Source organism: Pygocentrus nattereri, chromosome 9, assembly GCF_015220715.1.
Source record: "Pygocentrus nattereri isolate fPygNat1 chromosome 9, fPygNat1.pri, whole genome shotgun sequence".
In the NCBI taxonomy this organism is placed as follows: Eukaryota; Metazoa; Chordata; class Actinopteri; order Characiformes; family Serrasalmidae; genus Pygocentrus; species Pygocentrus nattereri.
This window is the reverse complement of record NC_051219.1, coordinates 37,505,012-37,524,767: the sequence shown is the minus strand read 5'-3', so window position 1 is coordinate 37,524,767 and position 19,756 is coordinate 37,505,012. Positions and strand designations below refer to the sequence as shown.

The window sequence follows — 19,756 nt, the reverse complement described above, 5'->3', positions numbered from 1 at the left end:
CAAAAAGTCACTGTAGATACCGAGAGAAAAAGGAACAGAGTTGAACGCAGAACTCTGTGCCATTCAATACAATACACTACAATACAATAAACTCCAATACACAGTGCAGTACAATAAAATATAAGTGCAGCTCATTTAAGTGCTGTGTAAAGAGAAGCTTTTTAACATTTGTATCACACTAACAGTGCACTTTTTTAAAAGAGTGTCCTGAGGGTTATTTTGGGCCAAGCTGCCGCCACCAGTGCCCGTGTGAAAATGGTGCCGTTTGTGAGCCTGTGGGTGGAGCTTGCACATGCTTGCCAGGCTGGACTGGAACATACTGCGAAAAATGTAAGTAAGCAGACGTGTGTATGTTTGGGGGCAGGACTTTGTGTATATACCACCTTGTCAACACCTAGTTTTTCAAGGTCATCTTTTCTTTGTCTTTTTGCCAATGTATCAGAGCCTAACCCGGTATCTTGTGTAAATAAATATGACAGTATTTATGACTGCATTTTCCTGGGAATAAAGCCAAACTGCACACATTATTCTGTTGTTGTGGCCACGAGCAATGAAACCTTTGAATTGTTGAAACCACCTTTGGGGGGAAATCAGTTTGTGTTTTTAAATATATTAATAAACATATGTTTTGGAAAAGAAAACTGTCCATTTTGTCCAAGCTGCTCAACCTGCTTTTCAGATCAAAAAAGGCACTTGTCTGAGAGCTGCAAAACCTAGGAATAATTTCCCAGACCCAGATTAAGCTTAAACCTAGACTAAATCAGATTTTCAGTGGTGAAACACTTCATTGCAAGCTTGACAAAACTAGGCTCAATCCAGGTGCAGGAAAGCAGCACATAAAGTATTAGAAAATAGCTGTTTTATAGCCGTTAACAAGACCTTTCTTAACAAAATGATTTTTGTTGCTTAATTGAAATGCAGCATATTATAATTTCAGAAGAATGCAAGCTTTTCACAGGCAGTGCATATCTGTAAATAAGAAAATCAAAACGTCTGTGTGTTTGTCTGCAGCCTGTCCACAGGGTTTCTACGGTCTAGAGTGTCAGCAGAAGTGTGAATGTCTAAATGGTGGCCAGTGTCACCATGTGACAGGAACCTGTGTGTGTCCAGCTGGCTGGCTTGGTCTCCGCTGCACCTCCAGTGAGTCTCAGTGACCTGGACATCATACTAACTCACAAGCTTTAGCTCCAAAGTAAAATGGTAAAGCAGATGTTCAGGGTTTGTGTGTATGCCAGTGGCATGCAAAGTTCAGCACACTCATTATTTGAGCATGTTAAGTAATGGATGCCATAGGGCTCCTATCCAGCTATGCCTGTGATGTGGAAAGTTGGTCCCTTAGTGTTCCTGGAGCTGTTGTAACAACCTTTTTTGGGGAAAGAATATTTTGTGTTTTGCTTTGAACTCTGTGTCGTGTTGTGTTGCAGAATGTCAGGCTGGCATGTACGGCCTTGGCTGCAAGCAGAGCTGTAACTGCCATCACGGTGCCAGTTGTGACCCTACCAATGGGCAGTGCCACTGTAGGCCAGGCTGGACTGGGCCAAGCTGTGAGCAAGGTACAGCATATCAAGCATATACAGTGTCTTACACCAGTGTGCTCCCCAGCCCCCCTCCACAGTGCAGTTTATGACTGATTAGACAGAGGTATTTTGGTTTGGCTCTGTTCCCCGGCATGTTGGATTTGAAAGGAAACCGATTATGAGCTTTTAATTTGAGGATATTTATAACCTATATAAATATGAGTAATTTGACAAACAGAGAATGCTGATTACTATACTTTCCCTCCAGGAAATGCTTAATCTTTTAAAGAAACAGTGTGGAACTTAGAATCTATGTTTTTTTCATTTTTTATTTTTTTTTGTTAGGTATTACATTTTGCCAGGTAGCAAACTCAATTCTTATATGCATCGTGATACGGATGTGGACAATTCTGAATCAATTCACAAATGTCAAAAATCAATTTCCTGAATATTTAATTCAGTGGATTCAACTGGATGGGTGAGAAAATTAACCGGCACCCTCATTAAAAGTCAGGTTAGGTCAGGAGTCAACAGCCCAAATGTCAAGAAGAGCCATTTTGTTCTTTCAGCAAAAATCAAACCACCTTTCTAGCCACAACATTTAATGTTCAGTATGTCTCAGTATGTGATAATGTCCTAATATAGGATAAAAAATATAAACAAAAACACAGACTTTGCTTTAAGCTTTAACTATAGTCGCTTTTCTCCCCTTTCCATCAGGAAAATTCTCCCCAAACATTGAATAGTTTCTTGTAAAATGTCTCTCAACGTTCAACTGTTTTATGAGGCTAAATTCAACTTCTTATTCGACCATGCAGCTTCTTGGTTGAATTTTCCCGTTCCACCTTAAATGGTGCTTGAGGCGCCAGAATGTAAACGTGACAACTTTTAAGGTGGAACGGGAAAATTCGAAGGAGAAGCTGACATCTTCACAACTTTTTGACAGTCACTCATTGCGGATGTAACGTATCAGGAACCCAACTGCAGTGCTTATGAAGTCCATTCGTTCCCAAATGCTCAAGCAAGCGATGTTCCACCCAAATTGGAAGTGAATTTTTATTGCTTTTTGAACTTTTATTGCCAAGGATAAGGCTCTGTTCTTTGTCGTTGAGAGCCATATGTTACTGACAAAGCGATCCCCCCACATTCACTGAATTAAACGGGTAGGATAGCTGTAACGTGCTGTGTAGACATCCATAGCCACAGGATCTTATTTCACTGTAACTGCACATTTTATTGCAGATGAGTGGCAGCCAGTGTCTCATGTGCTCCAAACAAGAGCAGTGAATGAGAGCTTTCCAGTGTACTTGCAACATCGCTTCCATTTGTTTTATTAATACGAGACGATGGCAGTAAATTCATTATGGACTATTACAAATACTTTGCTTTACACGTTGTCACACAGTGAAAAAAAGAAATCCTATATAGAAAAGAAGATGCATCGATAATCATTTTATAATCGCATCGCAGCTCTCTGAACCAAATCGAATCATAAAGTGCCTAGAGATTCCCACCCCTAGTACACATCCATATACAATACATATCTCTATACAGTGTGCACCACCACTATTAATAATAGTCACTAAATATTTCATAACTAATATAATTAACACAGAAATAAGATGCTCTTGAATCGCTGTTACAGATTGTGAGGCTGAGAGAAAGACAAAGTGGGCTGTGGTTTGCCTGCTGCTGCACTTCTCCTTAATGTTAGTCCAAATCTTCTTTCTTTAGACCACCACTTTTGAACACGCTGAACTGGATGAGGAGACGGTCTTTATCGAGTCTATAAATCGACACAGTTGTGGTTAAGGATTTAATGTGTCTGATTTTTCCCAGAATGCTCGGCTGGCTTCTATGGAGTCGGATGCCGCCAGCGGTGCCTGTGCCAGAACGGTGGGTTATGTGACAGGATCACTGGGCACTGCATCTGTCCCAGTGGATGGACGGGGGTTGCGTGTGAACTTGGTGAGGAACAGACCTGTCATAGTCAGAGGTCTGTGTGTTTATCCCACAAATTACTGAATATTTGACCACTTCCTTAAAGGAATGCTTTGAATTTGTATCCAAAGTTTGCTTCTTTAGTTTTACACTGGAGCCATGTTTCTAGCAAGTAATGGAAGATTGTATACACTACTTAGCATTTTGCAAACTGAGCAAAACCCACCCCCATCTCTCTTTCTGTCTCTCTCCATCTAATTTTCCCTTCTTCTGACTGCCCTACTGACAGAATGTGCTCCAGGCCGCTACGGTCCTGACTGCCAGCACATATGCGAGTGTGAGAACGAGGGTGTATGTGACCGGCAGGATGGAAAGTGCTCGTGTCCAGCAGGCTGGGTGGGCCAGCGGTGTGAAGCAGGCGAGAATGCCTATTAGCTTTCATACACACATCATCCTGATGCCTGCACACAGATGTCTTAAAAAAACTGTTGGATGATTATTTAGGCAACCTGCAACTAGTCCAGGCTGCTGAACCTGCTCTTCAGCCTAAGGAAGACATATTGATGAATGTAAAGCTGAGAACTGCAAGTTAAGAATGATTTCCCAGACCCAGATTAAGCCTAAACCCAGACAAAATGCATATTTATAAAGGAAAAACACCACTGGCATTGGAGAGTAGTCCAAGACTAGGCTTAATCCAATTCCAGGAGAGTTACACAAAGTATTGGTAAATAGCTGCTCTATAGCCTTAAGTGAAAAGCACAAGAGTGAAAAATAAACATATTAATGTGAGCTGTGTGCCTGTGTGTATGTGCAGCATGTGAAGCAGGGCTGTTTGGTCCCGGCTGTCAGAAACGTTGCAGGTGTGAGCATGGAGCTGCCTGTGACCACGTCACTGGGACATGTTTGTGCCCCCCAGGGTGGAGAGGAATCCGCTGTGAGAAAAGTGAGTTGACGTGACGATGATGATGATGCTGTGTAAAATTTTTAATCAAAGTTACCTTTATTTTTTTATGTTGTACGGATGCAGTAACAATGAGGCTGACAAATCAGAGCTCTGTCATTGAGAAATGGCAGCCGAAGAGCCCACCTTGCTGGTAGCAGAGCTCAAAAGCTTATATGACAAAAACCACAGTGATTATGAAAATGCAAACATTAAAGAAAATATATGGCAGGCCTTAGCGTGAAGGCTGAAAGCGATGGTGAGTGTCTCAGTACAACACAGCGACTGTTCATGGCCATTGTATCGTATATCTATGTATAACATAGTCTGCTCATTTTGGTGTTTGTTTACTGAATTGGGTTAGAATACGTGTAGTTTACAGTAGAATCTGTCTTGTAACTCATGTCATGACAGCTGATGTTTTGTCCCATGTGTAGTGAACTGACCGCATCTTAGTGAATCTATAACGAATGAATGACTGATTGCTGCAGTGTACGTTATGAAGCTCTTGAGCTGTTGTTCTGTAGCTCAGCTACAGTGTGTTCAGTAATAAGATGGTAATAGTAAGACTGGAATATTGAATAACAATCTATGTTCTTCATTCTGGGTTTGACCACAAACATCTGGAGTGGTTCATCTGGTTCTCTCTTTTTTTTCTAAAAAAACATGTAAATAACAAAGAGTAAAAAGCTGTATCAATAGAAAGTATTGGCTGTGTCATTGAACTTTGCTCTGAGTCTTTAGAAGTGATAACATAACAAATAAATCTGCCCACATTAGTAGCTATCATGGACAAAACAAAACAGCTCATTCCTTGTTTGATACTCTTGAGTAGTCAAAGGACTAACTGCCCTAAGAACTCCAAAGACTCCTTTTATAACAGTGCTGTGGGGGAAGAAGCAGGGGGTCTGGTGTCTTTACTGCCATCTGTTTTTGCAGCTCTTCTCTCAAGAGGTTGTTGAATGTGAATGTGTCTTGGACCTTCATCAACTGCCAGTAGGCTTTAACCTGTTTATATCCATGCCTTTATATCCGCCCCCTTTATATACTGATTTAATTGTGTCCTTATTTACTACACAACCTCGTGGACTTGATCAGCCGTTCTGGTTTTATCTCTACATCTTGAAAAGCAGATTGATTCTATTTTCTCACAAATCTCAGAATGTTTCTGTTTTACTGCCCTCTGCTGGCAATCGTAATGTAATACATCTGTTTTCTTGTTGAAGCCTGTTTGCCTGGCTCTTATGGAGAAGGATGCTCTCAGAGCTGCCTGTGTCCTCACGGCACCTCCTGTAACCACATGACGGGCGAGTGTGGCTGCCCTCCCGGCTTCACGGGCAATGGCTGTGAGCGGAGTGAGTATGAGCAAAGCATGGTCATGGTGAAATGAACATTGCAGGAGCTACATGAATCTGTTCGGAAAATGTGGCTGTATCCAATCTGAGCACGTTTCCGTTTCGGTGATATAGGAAAGCTCTTTTTCTTCCTCGCTCTGCAGCTTGTCAGCCCGGAACCTACGGGTTAAACTGCAATCAGGTGTGTCAGTGTTCAGAGGCCAACCAACTGTGTCATCCTGTCACTGGGCTGTGTTACTGTGCACCGGGCTACCGTGGTGAAAAGTGTGACATAGGCAAGCCTCATTTTGTACTTTTTCATTCTTCTATAGAAAAGCAAGCGTAAACGATATAACATGAATTCATGCAGTGCTTATGCTATTTTATGTTTTACATTTTTTTCTGAGTAATGTCTCCCTGTGCTTGGTCGTTGCTGTCATAGAGTGTGAGGAGGGTCGTTATGGCCCTAACTGTGAGCGTGTATGCCAGTGCCTTAATGGTGGTGTGTGTCAAGCCACCAGTGGCACTTGTGTCTGCCCTCCGGGATACATCGGACCAGACTGCAATATCAGTGAGTGACAAATGCACACTCTGCATACCAAGACCAGTATAGATTCATTCATAGAGATCTGTAGTGTTCACTGAAATTGAGAGTGTATTGCGGGAGATTGTAGTGTCCTCTAATCACTATGTAATACCATTTTTTTATGATTAGGATAATATGACAAACAATGGCAGAAAGACTGATGCGTGCCCTACAACACAAATAGTAATCTGCTTGGATCCCAGCCTGTAATTACACTGCAGAGCAGTAAAAACAGTAGTGGCAGACGGCTTAAAGTCTGTTTTTTTATCAACTTAACAGAGTTTGAAGCCATAAGTTTGCAATCATTCAAGAATGCAGTTCAATGCTACCCTGCAAATAGTAAGCTTCATAGCTACAGTGCAAATAAAAGTGATTTTTTTCACCAAATGTTTAGTAGGTCTTAATCCTGTTGTTGTCAGTTCCAGTCCTGAGAACCCCAAATATAGGAATAATGGTAGATAATGTGGTAAACTACTTATTTGTGATTACCTCCCTTCTCCAACATGTATAGTGTGTCCGGCTGGGTGGTATGGACAGGATTGTATACGGGTGGCTCTGTGTGGAGATGGTGCCAGGAGTGATCCAGTCACAGGACGATGTGTGTGCAAAGCCGGACAGCGAGGAGAGGACTGTGGACAAGGTCTGACCCGTCACAGCATGCTCTCTGTTTATTTAAAAACATATACAGTGTATGTCCACTATCAATGCTGCAGTTCCAGCTATTTCCTTTGTAGCTTACTGTGAAAGCATTTATTGCATGTGTTTGTTAGGCTGTGCTCAGGGCTGGTTTGGAGAGGACTGTGCTCAGCGTTGTAACTGCAGTAACGGAGCAGTGTGTGATCCTGTGACAGGAAACTGCACATGTGGCTTAGGCTGGACCGGACACAGCTGTGATACAGGTAAGGTAATTATGTTGAATGAGCCTGCAGATGAAGAACTACAAATGCTATATGCGTTCACAATATAAGCCTTAATGCTCATTTTAGATTTTTTTCTAAAGTAAGACCTGCCATTTGTGTTTGGAAGTGAGACCTGTACGTCACTAATTTGAACAAACCGATGCCCAAAAGAATACACATGCCCACACACCGGGCGTGTGTATTCACTCAGTGATGACAGCAGGAATATGGCCAAGTGAAATAGCTCAATTTTGATTTGAATATTGATCATAAAACTTCGGAATAATCTGATTGGCATCAGTTTTATGCAAAAATGGGTGATGTGTGTGTGTGTGTGTGTATAGCTTTGTTGTACTTCATAAAGACAATTCATATGAGAAAATGGTTATGCAGAATAAAGCACTTGCTCAACTCAATGCATGTGAGTTGCATTGTTTTTTAATGGCCTTCCGCCCAATGGCCACAGGGATAGGCTCCAGCTCCCCCAAGACCCAGCTTAGAAAATGTGTGCTTTTTTTGTTTATATATATAAAATTTTCACCACAATTTTATCATTTCCAATTCCACCTGCTAGTTAGGACTTCCCCAATCACACAAGCTATCAACACTAGTAGGGTTGAAGGCTAACACAGGAGACCTGTGAAACCAGCCACTGCTTCTTTTCGAAGGAAAAAGCGGGGGGCATCCTACCTATCCAGACAGAGCGAGGCCAATTGTGCTGTCTTGGAATCCCAGCTACGGATGGCTGGGGCATCACCAGTTATCGAACTCTCGATCTCCTGATGATATGCTTAGACGGTTGCACCACCTTGTGTGTTTGTTTTTTATGTTAGCTGTAGATATACAGGTATATGTTATTTTAGCTACTTTGTTTTCATTTCTCAGAGTGTCCCAGAGGCAGGTACGGAGCCAATTGCCACCAGCAATGCAACTGCAAGAACAATGGTACATGTGACAGGGTGACAGGAGAGTGTCAGTGTGCTCCAGGATACTATGGTCATCTCTGCCAACATGGTGAGAAACATAATAATACCTTATAATACAGCAAGACCATCTGCTTTCAGTCCTTGTGAATTAGGACGTTCTACATAAATAAACAATTGACAATGAGTGATGTACAAGTTTTCAGCTTTAATAGTTGACCTTCCAACGGTTTTGTCTGTAGCTTATAATTCACCAGCATGCTACACGGCTAATGTTTGTAGCTAACAAGTTCCCTGTAATAAAAATGTCTCTTGTGCTTCTCGCTGTTGAAGTATTACATCTCAGGAAAGCAAATCTGTCATCTAAAGTAAATAACAGATAAACCGCTTGTCGTTTTGATTTGTAGAAGAGCTGAAAAAGATTTTCAGCATTTATCAGTTTAAAATGAGTTTTTTCATTTTCTGGTTTATCTCCAGAACTTCTTACAATGAAATACAATGAAAAAGTTAAGCTTATCATTTCTTCTGAGAAGAGTTTATGACAAATAATTCAGAAATATGGCATTGAAAAAAAAAGTCATCTTAAGAAATCTTCTTCTTCTTCTTCTTCTTTCGGCTGCTCCCTTTAGGGGTCGCCACAGCGGATCATCTGCCTCCATCTTGCCCTATCCTTAAGAAATACTTAAGAAATACTTATTAATATTTCCTGTTATTGTGTAAAAATATAATCATGCAGCACTATAGATGGACATTCTGATGGAAAGCAGTTTGCACTCTGTTAATCTCTGTTATCTCAACACGTGAATCATGTTTATTTACCTTAGTGGCCTTAAATCAAGCAAGCAGCTAAAATTCATGAGCATGAATCACCACAAACATGCAGGATCATGATTAGCTGTTACAGAGAGATGCTGCAGTTTTGACCTTTGGAGAGCAGCCAGCTCGAAGAACCTAACAGCAGTTAGAGAGGTTAAACATTAGGGTGAGCAAGAAAATCATTAATTGACCGTCATAAATTTAGCTAAATTGTGCCACCAAGTTTAAATCCATCTGTGAAGCTACTAAATGTTAAACAAGCATTGCAGTTTGCTAATGTAAAATTATGAAATTATGTAAAAATGCTTGACATACATTTGTATGTAAAACTGCCATGTTTTGCCCTCTTCTTGTTTTACTGTATTAAGACCCCACTACATTATGGTATACATTGGAATTTGTAGTGTACATCGTCTATACACAAAAATTTGCAATGCATTGTGGGACTTCAATGTGAAGTGAACTATACAGGATGTCCCAAAAATTGACGTAATTTGCGATGTGAATGTCTGAGTAACTACATGTCCTATGCAAACGAAGTTGAATAGGCTTCATGTTGAACAGTAGAAGATTTATCAAAATTCCAACAAGAAACTCAGAGGGGTGTAGATTTTATAACCGATTTCTCAGCTTCACAAATGTTCAATATGCGCACCACCTATGACACGACACACGTCAAGTTGGTAGTCCAGCTCCTGCCAAACACTCTGTGTTTGTGCCATGTCCAAATCTGCTTTCCAGTTGGTGCATGTTTATTGAATTTTCTTGAAATTGCACGCTGCGGTCTTGTTTGACTGTGGTCGAGCATATTCTAACACACAAAATGCCTTTTCATTTCTAGTGAACACCAATCTTCAACCTGAAAGCAAAACATTAAAAATTAAACTTGGTGTGTTTTTACAAATTTTGTTTGTCTGTAATAGTGAGCAATTGTGTTTGGAGCATATGACTGCGTTTGTGTTTAAAGCTTGCCCTCCTGGTTTCCATGGACACCGCTGCCAGCATCTTTGTGACTGCCATGGCAAGGCCCAGTGTGAGCCCAGCTCTGGCCACTGTCACTGTCCTCCAGGTTACCAAGGAGATCGCTGTGAGAGAGGTGAGGAACACTGATTATACCAGAGCACTGTTAAGTAGTATTTGGACGAATTTGTTAGAAAGGTGCAGTGATGTAATTACTACCAAACATCTCTGTTTGTTCCATCTGAATTGGTCATGCCAGTAATTATTTATGAACTGCATGTTTCCATATCTGTAAACATTACTGCAGCGAAGTCATACTAAAGATGAACTGTAGAAATAACCCCAGGGTATATCAGTGTTGTGTGAATTGACATGTTGGTAAATGTTCCTTCATATCCTGCACTGAATTCATGAGATCAAGGAAAATAGGAAATAAAATCCCAAATGGCTCGCCACAGTAGCAGAATTTCAGCATATCAATTTTATTTTTAATTGTGTGTGAAAAAATCACGAAGTTTAAATGAAATTAACTTTGGTAAAAAATGTTGCTGCATTTGTAAATAAATCTGGAAGGCTTGAATTCTCATCAATGAGAAATAAAGCTCTGTTTTTATATTGTATATATATATATATATATATATATATATATATATATATATATATATATATACACATACATACACTCACACTCACTGGCCACTTTATTAGGTACATCTTGCTAGTAAAGGTTGGACCCACTTTTGCCTTCAGAACTGCCTTAAGTCTTCGTGGCAGACTTTCAACAAGGTGTTGGAAACGTTCCTCAGAGATTTTGGTTGGTTATTTGAGTTACTGTTGCCTTTCTATCATCTGGAACCAGTCTGCCCATTCCCCTCTGACCTCTCACATCAACAAGGCATTTTCGTCCACACAACTGCCGCTTTTTTGCATATTATATGCAGCATTTAAAAGACATTGGTGTGTTAATCACCGCTACAGTGACTTTATGAATAGCTCTTATTTACAATGTGCACATTTTGCTGTTACCACCATGATTTAGAAATCTGGCCTTAAGTCTACTTAGAAGCAGTGGAAACTACTATGTATGGAACTCCTTTGGTGTGACAACCATCTCATGTGAAATGCTTTACAGATACATTACAGTCCTGTTACTATATTGCTATGTATTACATCTTAGATACAGTGGGTTGCAAAAGTATTCAGCCCCCTTGAACTTTTCAACCTTTTGCCACATTTCAGGCTTCAAACATAAAGATATGAAATTGTAATTTTTTGTGAAGAATCAACAACAAGTGGGACACAATTGTGAAGTGGAACGAAATTTATTGGATATTTTAAACTTTTTTTAGAAATAAAAAACTGAAAAGTGGGGCGTGCAATATTATTCGGCCCCTTTACTTTCAGTGCAGGAAACTCACTCCAGAAGTTCAGTGAGGATCTCTGAATGATCCAATGTTGACCTAAATGACTGATGATGATAAATAGAATCCACCTGTGTGTAATCAAGTCTCCGTATAAATGCACCTGCTCTGTGATAGTCTCAGAGTTCTGTTTAAAGCGCAGAGAGCATCATGAAGACCAAGGAACACACCAGGCAGGTCCGAGATACTGTTGTGGAGAGGTTTAAAGCCGGATTTGGATAGAAAAAGATTTCCCAAGCTTTAAACATCTCAAGGAGCACTGTGCAAGCGATCATATTGAAATGGAAGGAGCATCAGACCACTGCAAATCTACCAAGACCCGGCCGTCCCTCTAAACTTTCAGCTCAAACAAGGAGAAGACTGATCATAGATGCAGCCAAGAGGCCCATGATCACTCTGGATGAACTGCAGAGATCTACAGCTGAGGTGGGAGACTTTGTCCATAGGACAACGATCAGTGGTACACTGCACAAATCTGGGCTTTATGGAAGAGTGGCAAGAAAAAGCCATTTCTCAAAGATATCCATAAAAAGTCTCATTTAATGTTTGCCACAAGCCACCTGGGAGACACACCAAACATGTGGAAGAAGGTGCTCTGGTCAGATGAAACCAAAATCGAACTTATGTTTGGCATAAAAGCAATACAGCTCATCACCCTGAACACACCATCCCCACTGTCAAACATGGTGGTGGCAGCATCATGGTTTGGGCCTGCTTTTCTTCAGCAGGGACAGGGAAGATGGTTAATATTGATGGGAAGATGGATGGAGCCAAATACAGGACCATTCTGGAAGAAAACCTGTTGGAGTCTGCAAAAGACCTGAGACTGGGACGGAGATTTATCTTCCAACAAGACAATGATCCAAAACATAAAGCAACATCTACAATGGAATGGTTCACAAATAAACGTATCCAGGTGTTAGAATGGCCAAGTCAAAGTCCAGACCTGAATCCAATTGAGAATCTGTGGAAAGAGCTGAAAACTGCTGTTCACAAACGCTCTCCATCCAACTTCACTGAGCTCGAGCTGTTTTGCAAGGAAGAATGGGCAAAAATTTCAGTCTCTCGATGTGCAAGACTGACAGAGACGTACCCCAAGCCACTTGCAGCTGTAATCACAGCAAAAGGTGGCGCTACAAAGTATTAAAGCAAGGGGGCTGAATAATATTGCACGCCCCACTTTTCAGTTTTTTATTTCTAAAAAAAAGTTTAAAATATCCAACAAATTTCGTTCCACTTCACGATTGTGTCCCACTTGTTGTTGACTCTTCACAAAAAATGTCAATTTCATATCTTTATGTTTGAAGCCTGAAATGTGGCAAAAGGTTGAAAAGTTCAAGGGGGCTGAATACTTTTGCAACCCACTGTATGTCTGGAAATCTTTGCTTGTTCAGATAGTTCTGCAGTGCTCACCACTATGCACTATGCACACACACACCGTTGGGCGGTTCCTACACCTGTCATTTCCAGTAGAGTCTTTTACAAAATAAACCCAGTGAATAAATGCTGAAGAGCACAGAACCTAAAACTAATACGTCAAAAATATTTCTTGGACACACTGCAGTACTTTAGTTAAACAGTTGTGAAGGTACCATCCTTAAGTCTGCTGTCTGAGCAGTGCTGCTGTTCTCCTCTCAGACTGTGAGCAGGGCCGGTTTGGGCCCAACTGCGCCAACACGTGCGACTGTGATGGAGACACACCATGTGACCCTGTAAGCGGCAGATGTCTTTGTGCACCAGGAAAGATGGGAACCCGCTGTGATCTCAGTAAGATTCATTCATTCTAGTTGCAAATATTACTGTAATGTCTTTTTTTCTCTGTAATTCCTTTTGATGCTGTAAATTTTACGTAACAGTGTTACATTTACTCAATTTTCTTGTGCTAAGCCTGTGCTCTGAATCGCTATGGTCCGGAATGTTCTGAAAGCTGTGAGTGTGGAAACGGAGCACAGTGTAATCCACGGAACGGGCAGTGCACATGTCCAAATGGCTGGATGGGTCCAAGCTGCTTAGAGGGTACATCTATCATTTCTTGCTTAGAGAACAAAAAAAATCTTTTACATTCCCTTTAGTTACTTTACTGTTTGACTTTCCTCTACAGGCAGCGTTTTTATATCGACTCACCAGCTTCACAGAAGGAAAAAGAAGGATCAAACGCAACTCAGCCTGCCAGTATAACAGCTGCAAAAATGATCCTTTACCTTAATGACCATTTAGCCCTTGCAGCAAACCAAACAAGTGCACTACAAACTTTCTCCACAATGGAAGCATGTTTATTCAGTACCTGAGGAAACTTGACCACGTTGGGAACTTTTAGACATAAATCTTTCTTTTTTTAAATATTTGTAGTAATTACCAATGCACTGTACATGCAACAAAGACTCCCCGTGAAGGAGAAACATGGTCATTATGGCTACAGATACTGACGGAGTACGCCCTGGGAGCATCCAGACCAAAGATGAAAGAATGGAAAGATCAGGGTAAATGTCTGCAGGTTGGACAGAAGACATCACAAGTTTGAGGTTCTTTCCAAAGATCTGTAAAAATGTGTTAAATCTACATATCACTGTCAGAAGAAAACCTCATATCTCCAAAATGATAACTTTACAAGAGAATGAAAAAACATACTTTACTTTTAATGTTAGTCAATGGAACCAAACTTTTTCCAAGTCATTTTAGGTCATTTCTTTAAGTCCGTTCCTCATGAAATGCACACACAGTGTAAAGGGTAACAGGCATTTTCAAATTATGCCAAAAACTGAAAAATGTCAAAAATGGAGATACAAGCTTTTATTCTGTCAACAGTGATATGTTTATATACATGTATGAACAACCCCAGTGAGTATTAAGGCTTTTAACAGAATGATAGTAATATTTGTATCCAGACCACTGATAAAATCATCACTTTATATTGGTCACTATCATTTTTGAGGCAAGTTCTCTCAAAACATATCGTGCACAATACTGTGCACTGTAAATATAAGGCAGCAATATCTTGTGAGGCTGTTTCTAGCAAAGATATTCTAAGCCACTTATCCTTCTGGGTTGCAGGGGGAGCTGGAACCTATCCCAGCAGTCATTGGGTGGAAGGCAGGTTATCTGGACAGATCTGTACATAAACAGTGAAAGTGTAATATTGCTGAGTATACATGTTTTTGTGTCTATACACGTTTTTTGTGTGCATGTGTGCATATAAGTACTGTAAAACCTTAATCTGCTAAACACCTCCATTTTACTGTATAAGAAATGTTACTATTTTGATTACATTTATGAAAGGTATTTTATAGAAGGATGTATTTTTCTACATATGTCTCAAAGACACTTCATCTGTAAATTCTGCTCTGTATCCATAAAGTAGAAAGTGCACTACGCAAAAACAAAAGAATTCATCTTTCAGTACTAGTTGTTTTAAACCAGGGATAAATACAGCACTTCTAATTCTCAGTTGTATGTAATGCTTTAAAATAAAGCTGAGTTAGCAAACCATTACTGTAGTCTTCAATTATAAAGGATTCTGGAATCAAGCTGTACACGAGATTACATCATAAAACGCTTAAGTAATGAGCCACACACCACAATTTATGCATTATGGTTTATTTTCAGTTTTAAGCTGTACATATTTCAAGCTCAATGTAACAAATGCTTGCCAAGGCAAAAGTGATGACATCCAGTAAAACCAGTACAGTACGCAGAGGTCAGTCAGAGGAATCAGACCGACATCCCAACATGTATGCATCCAAAAGGAAATGAAAACATTGTTCACACGATGGTCAACAACAACTCGGGCTGCAGAACAAAATCTCATCGAATTCCTGTCAAATCTTTAAAACATCTTATCTAAAAAGATCCGGTTTCATTTACATACAGGCGCTCCTATTGACAACATAGGATTACTGGATGGTTTAGCATCTTTATACAGCAAGGTACTCAACTTGAGCTAACTCTACAGGGAAATGCAGGAATTCCCATCCTCAAAGGAAAACCTTGCTCAAATAAATAAGAGGCTGTTTCAGAAAATGACATGCACCAACAGCGTCCTCTACATGCTGCAGCACACACACACAGCTCCACATGATGAGCCACACCCAATGAAGAGATATTAATGGCTTTTTGAGCAAGTGCAAATATATAGTCATTTCTGCTGCTCATCCAAGGGCTGCTGCGATACAACCAGAAGCTTGATACTACACGCTGTACATAGAGCAAAACTCATTTACCGTAAAACATGACCATCTAGTTTGATGGATACAGAGATTCTGCAAAGTACACTACATAAACTTTAACACAGGTGAATGTCTGTAGACACTTAACGTAACCCTCAGCAGTCAGACCTGACTCCTAAACCACTGTCCTTCAGCAGTGGACTTTGACGAAAGGAGCCTTTAAAAGCCCAACGGCACTCAAATGCTGCATTTAACATCTTTTTGATGGGCTTTTTAATGTGTTTATTAAGTCTTTAGCCAGTTATTTATGCACTTAGTGACAGTTGCATATATTGTAAGACCACATTTATGTGTGGTTTGCACTGAAATGAAATCTTCATCCTCTGATCAGCTCTGAAATATAAACACTGGTGCTCATCTTTTACAGTGAGCTTTTTTACAGTGCCCTAATTCTGCTTCTGCAGTTCAAATGCATTCTTACTATGTTGGTGCCAGAGTTTTATACAAGATGTACATTATGGCCTACTGTACAAATGGTAAAAATTGTCTGGAAATTACAGTTATACAAACCTCCTGTACTGTACTTCAGACTGGCAACCTTTACTGTGATAATACATTTGTAAATGATCTAACGTGAGAGATACATTTCAGACAGTACTATTCGCAAAAGAAGCAACATGTACTGGAATATTTTCATGCGTAGTGACAGTACAGTGCTCTATAGTCCATATTATGGAGACAATATTCCGAGACAGTTTTTGGAAGTGTACAATAACTGAAGCAGTGCTTGGTTAAATGTGAACAGTAGTTTGTGGAACAGCCGTAAACGAGATGGTCAGTGAGAGGATTTGGTGTTGCTGTAATTGTGTCTCTGGCACTGACCCAGCAGTGCAGCACTGCTCAGCAGAGGGAGCCACTGGCCAAACAAACACAGAAAACAATACTGCCTCTGATAGGACATGAAAAGAGGCAGGAATCAGTCTCTGACATTGACCACACCAGTGGTCAAAGTAATTCAACATCTCTTCAAACTGGATATGGTTTCACTGTGATCTTAAATACTTTACAAGATAAAATAATAATATTATTATTATTAATAATAATAATAAAAACACATTGTAAATAAATATATTAACATATTAAGGATGAGCTGTGCTCTATTTTCTAAAACAGACATAAATGATATATTTAACATTAAGGCAAATCAGCATATATGGAACACTGGAAAGATGAATTACACTGGAAAATTCTTATGATGAAAATGAGTTTTCGTCTATATTCTCCTTTTAAATAATTCAAGCTATGTGTGCATTCCACACGTATATTAGGAGGACATGTTTATTAATATTTTGGGAGGACAATAGAGTACAGAGAATACATACATTAATAAGAATTCTTTGGTTTCAGCCCAGCGAACCACTGTTGCCTGGATAGTTTACTGTATGCACTAATATTAAAACTGCTCACTTGCTTCCTAACCTACAGTGAAGGGTTTATAACACTAGGGGGAGGCGAGTGGCCCCCACACTCTGAAAAAATACTTTTTCACTTTACTTTTTTCCAAATATAGAAAAAAAAATTCGACATTATCATTTTAAATGAATATACACTTTTTCCTTTATATGTACTGGAAAATGAACTCATTTTCATGAATTTCTGAAGACAGAGATGTTCAAAACCTCTCTGCTAGCGCGATCAGATTAGCAGGAGCCCTAGCAGGATGTGCTAGTGTTAGAGGTTAACCCTTAATAGCCCAGGCTTATTGCACACTAAGGTGGATTATTTAGTAACCACATGGCCTACAATGCAAACTGGTGGAGTTATTCTTAGGTTATAGAAGTGTGTAGTTAAACTGGGTTTAACTGGGTAAAAGGTGTTAAGGATGTCTTTTTAGTCTTTGTAATTTTACTGCTCAAGAGATCTGACCGCCAGTCTCCAGGCAGAGGTGGATGATGATGTGTTAGGCATAAGAATTTTGCTGATCAAAGCATTCCTTCATTCCGTTACAGATTTGTCAGTGACTGCTGTGTTTGGCCAATGCTATTAAGAATGATATGCTGACTATTTTCCAATAGCGTTTGTAGGATGGTTATATTTCCAGGGTAAAGGACAGAAAGCATGTGCTTTGGCCTGTGAATCACATGCATGTATAGAATAGATACAGACGTTCCTCTGGAACTCTGCGTTTACTAGTTGTCTAAAAGAGAAAGAGCAAGCGAGTGAACGAGCGTGTCCGTTTCTGTGGTTCCTCTCTGGGTTAAAGAAGCGTTCTGCTTGTTGAGGCGGCCTCTACCTGATTGTGTCCGGGTTTGCGCCCCTCTCCTGCTTGTCATTCTGAAGATCTTTTACTCTTTCCACCTAAAATCAGCAAACTCCATTGGGTGTGTGAGCTGGCCTGTCCAGCAGGACCTGTGACCGTGCCAGTCCTGTGTGCCAAGGTCTCATTCAGTCAAAGCTCAGGCAGACAGAGGAGCAAACAGAGCAGAGAAACGCTCCCTCTAGGACCTGTAGTCCTTTTTACTGTACGGCTTGTTGCCTAGGATACTGTCCACCTCATGAATGATTGATGACGATAACTTTGGAAGAACCTGCATGAGAAAACAAATATTCTCTGAACATGAATACTGCATGGACCAAAGCATGATTAGAGCGTGATGCTTGGGCAAAAAACTACTTTACACAATTTTCTCCTTACCCCAAATGTAGCTGACCAGCTAAAACATCCTTCATGCCCGAAGTCTGCTTCTTTAGTTTTGCACGGGAGCTAAAAGGCTAATGGAGCTTATTCCACACCACAGCCTAAATTTTGTTTATATTTAGGTTAAGGAGCCTCTTTTCTGCAGCGCCCCCTAGTGCAATGGAATTTTATATATATTATATATATAATATATATTTATATATACTTGAAATGCTCAAGGGGCACACATTGCAGTACACAAAGATCTGTAGCTTTAGCCTTAAAACAAACCTTGGTCTTCAATTGAAAATACTGAGCTAAAAAGCTAACACAAGGAGAAATAAGTGGAGTGAAACATCTCTACTGCCTTTAGATCACTTTACACGTGTAACTTCAGTGGAAGCTGGATGTTTTTTTTCAGCTGGTGAGTCAAATTGAAGAAACAAACTGGAAAAGCTCTGTACATGAGCATCTACACTAGTTATCATACTCTGTGAGACTGATATAGTTGTAGGATTTCCACTTCTGGAAATCCTACAATTCCATTTCTGTTCACTAAGCCTTTTCTTTGCATAACATTATTACATTTCATTTGTGGCTCTCTCGAGGGACGACATGATGAAAATCCCAAAATAACATTCAGTGCTGTAATATCCCTTTACATTCATAATCAGACATGGTCTTAATGTGATTCAGTGGCTTTTCTGAACCTTGACTTTTGTTAATTAGGTCACCAATTCTCATATTTCAGTAAACAATGTGTGTGTGTGTGTATATACACATACACACACATTCATACAGCTCAGGAAAATGAACCAACCAAGGACTTGTGCTTGGGCCAGTGACTCACCTGTATGGCTCCGATATTCTCCATCAGCTGGTCGGTGCTGGATGCTCCCAGCAGCACGGAGCTCACACCCTCATTCCTTAGACACCACGCTGGGAAGAGACACACACACCACAACGCAGCAAAGCACAGCAAAGAAAGCAGTCAGCATCATCTCCACACTCCCTCAGCAGATGTCTAATAAAATGCTTCTGGTTTGTTAGCTGACGTGTGCAGTGATGTTTAAGGAACTAAATGTTGTAAGTCAGGCATTTTCAGATACTTAGGCTTCTGCAGCTTAAATGAACCCAAATATGTTTTTTTTTCCTTCATATGCGACACATTTGTTTTTGTTTGACACTGTAAACAGTAAAACACGCTTACGTGGTACTGAAATTACAGAACGATTCAGAATGAATGCAACTTTTATGTCATTCCAACTCAATATATCTTCATATATAGCGTGTACAGGAACTGACCTCTTACAGCAACACCCCTGAAACACAACCACAGTTACTATTCATGTATTCTGCTTTGGAGGACAGGCAAGACAAGTGCGCAGTGTAAACAAACAAGCGCAACACTTTCTAACCAGAGAAATCTGACAGCTATTCAAAATCAGGGAGAAGCAAAGGAGCCGCTCACAAACCAAGTGGTTTATCCAGAGTATATAATCACCGTTTCTGGCACTGTTCGCATCTCATTGCTAACATTCTGTTTCAAGGTACGTGATGGAAAGAAGCAGATCTT

At 40.2% G+C, this 19,756-nt stretch overlaps 2 protein-coding genes across 8 annotated transcripts in view; one reads left to right on the top strand and one right to left on the bottom strand.

Moving 5' to 3' along the window:
- megf6a (multiple EGF-like-domains 6a) overlaps window positions 1–14,826 on the top strand; it is a 46,093-nt gene extending 31,267 nt beyond the window's left edge. Inside the window, exons 19-34 of one of the 2 annotated variants that reach the window (XM_017709913.2) lie at window positions 202–330; window positions 1,012–1,140; window positions 1,425–1,553; window positions 3,357–3,485; window positions 3,748–3,876; window positions 4,276–4,404; window positions 5,628–5,756; window positions 5,900–6,031; window positions 6,178–6,306; window positions 6,833–6,961; window positions 7,092–7,220; window positions 8,106–8,234; window positions 9,927–10,055; window positions 12,979–13,107; window positions 13,228–13,356; window positions 13,442–14,826. In XM_017709913.2, coding sequence (XP_017565402.2) covers window positions 202–330; window positions 1,012–1,140; window positions 1,425–1,553; window positions 3,357–3,485; window positions 3,748–3,876; window positions 4,276–4,404; window positions 5,628–5,756; window positions 5,900–6,031; window positions 6,178–6,306; window positions 6,833–6,961; window positions 7,092–7,220; window positions 8,106–8,234; window positions 9,927–10,055; window positions 12,979–13,107; window positions 13,228–13,356; window positions 13,442–13,518 — 2,015 coding nt within the window. In that variant the 3' untranslated portion in view covers window positions 13,519–14,826. Of the gene's footprint in view, window positions 1–201; window positions 331–1,011; window positions 1,141–1,424; window positions 1,554–3,356; window positions 3,486–3,747; window positions 3,877–4,275; window positions 4,405–5,627; window positions 5,757–5,899; window positions 6,032–6,177; window positions 6,307–6,832; window positions 6,962–7,091; window positions 7,221–8,105; window positions 8,235–9,926; window positions 10,056–12,978; window positions 13,108–13,227; window positions 13,357–13,441 lie in introns of those variants that run through there. The other variant, XR_005130727.1, reaches the window with a different exon arrangement.
- Window positions 14,827–14,918: 92 nt separating this feature from the next.
- The window catches only part of kcnab2b (potassium voltage-gated channel, shaker-related subfamily, beta member 2 b), a 92,074-nt gene continuing 87,236 nt past the window's right edge, over window positions 14,919–19,756 (bottom strand). For all 6 annotated transcript variants that reach the window (XM_037541145.1, XM_037541146.1, XM_037541141.1 and 3 more), the window contains 2 exons: window positions 19,031–19,119; window positions 14,919–18,091 (listed from right to left, as the gene is read on the bottom strand). In XM_037541145.1, the coding sequence (XP_037397042.1) occupies window positions 18,002–18,091; window positions 19,031–19,119 (179 nt within the window). In that variant the 3' untranslated portion in view covers window positions 14,919–18,001. The remainder of the gene's footprint in view (window positions 18,092–19,030; window positions 19,120–19,756) is intronic.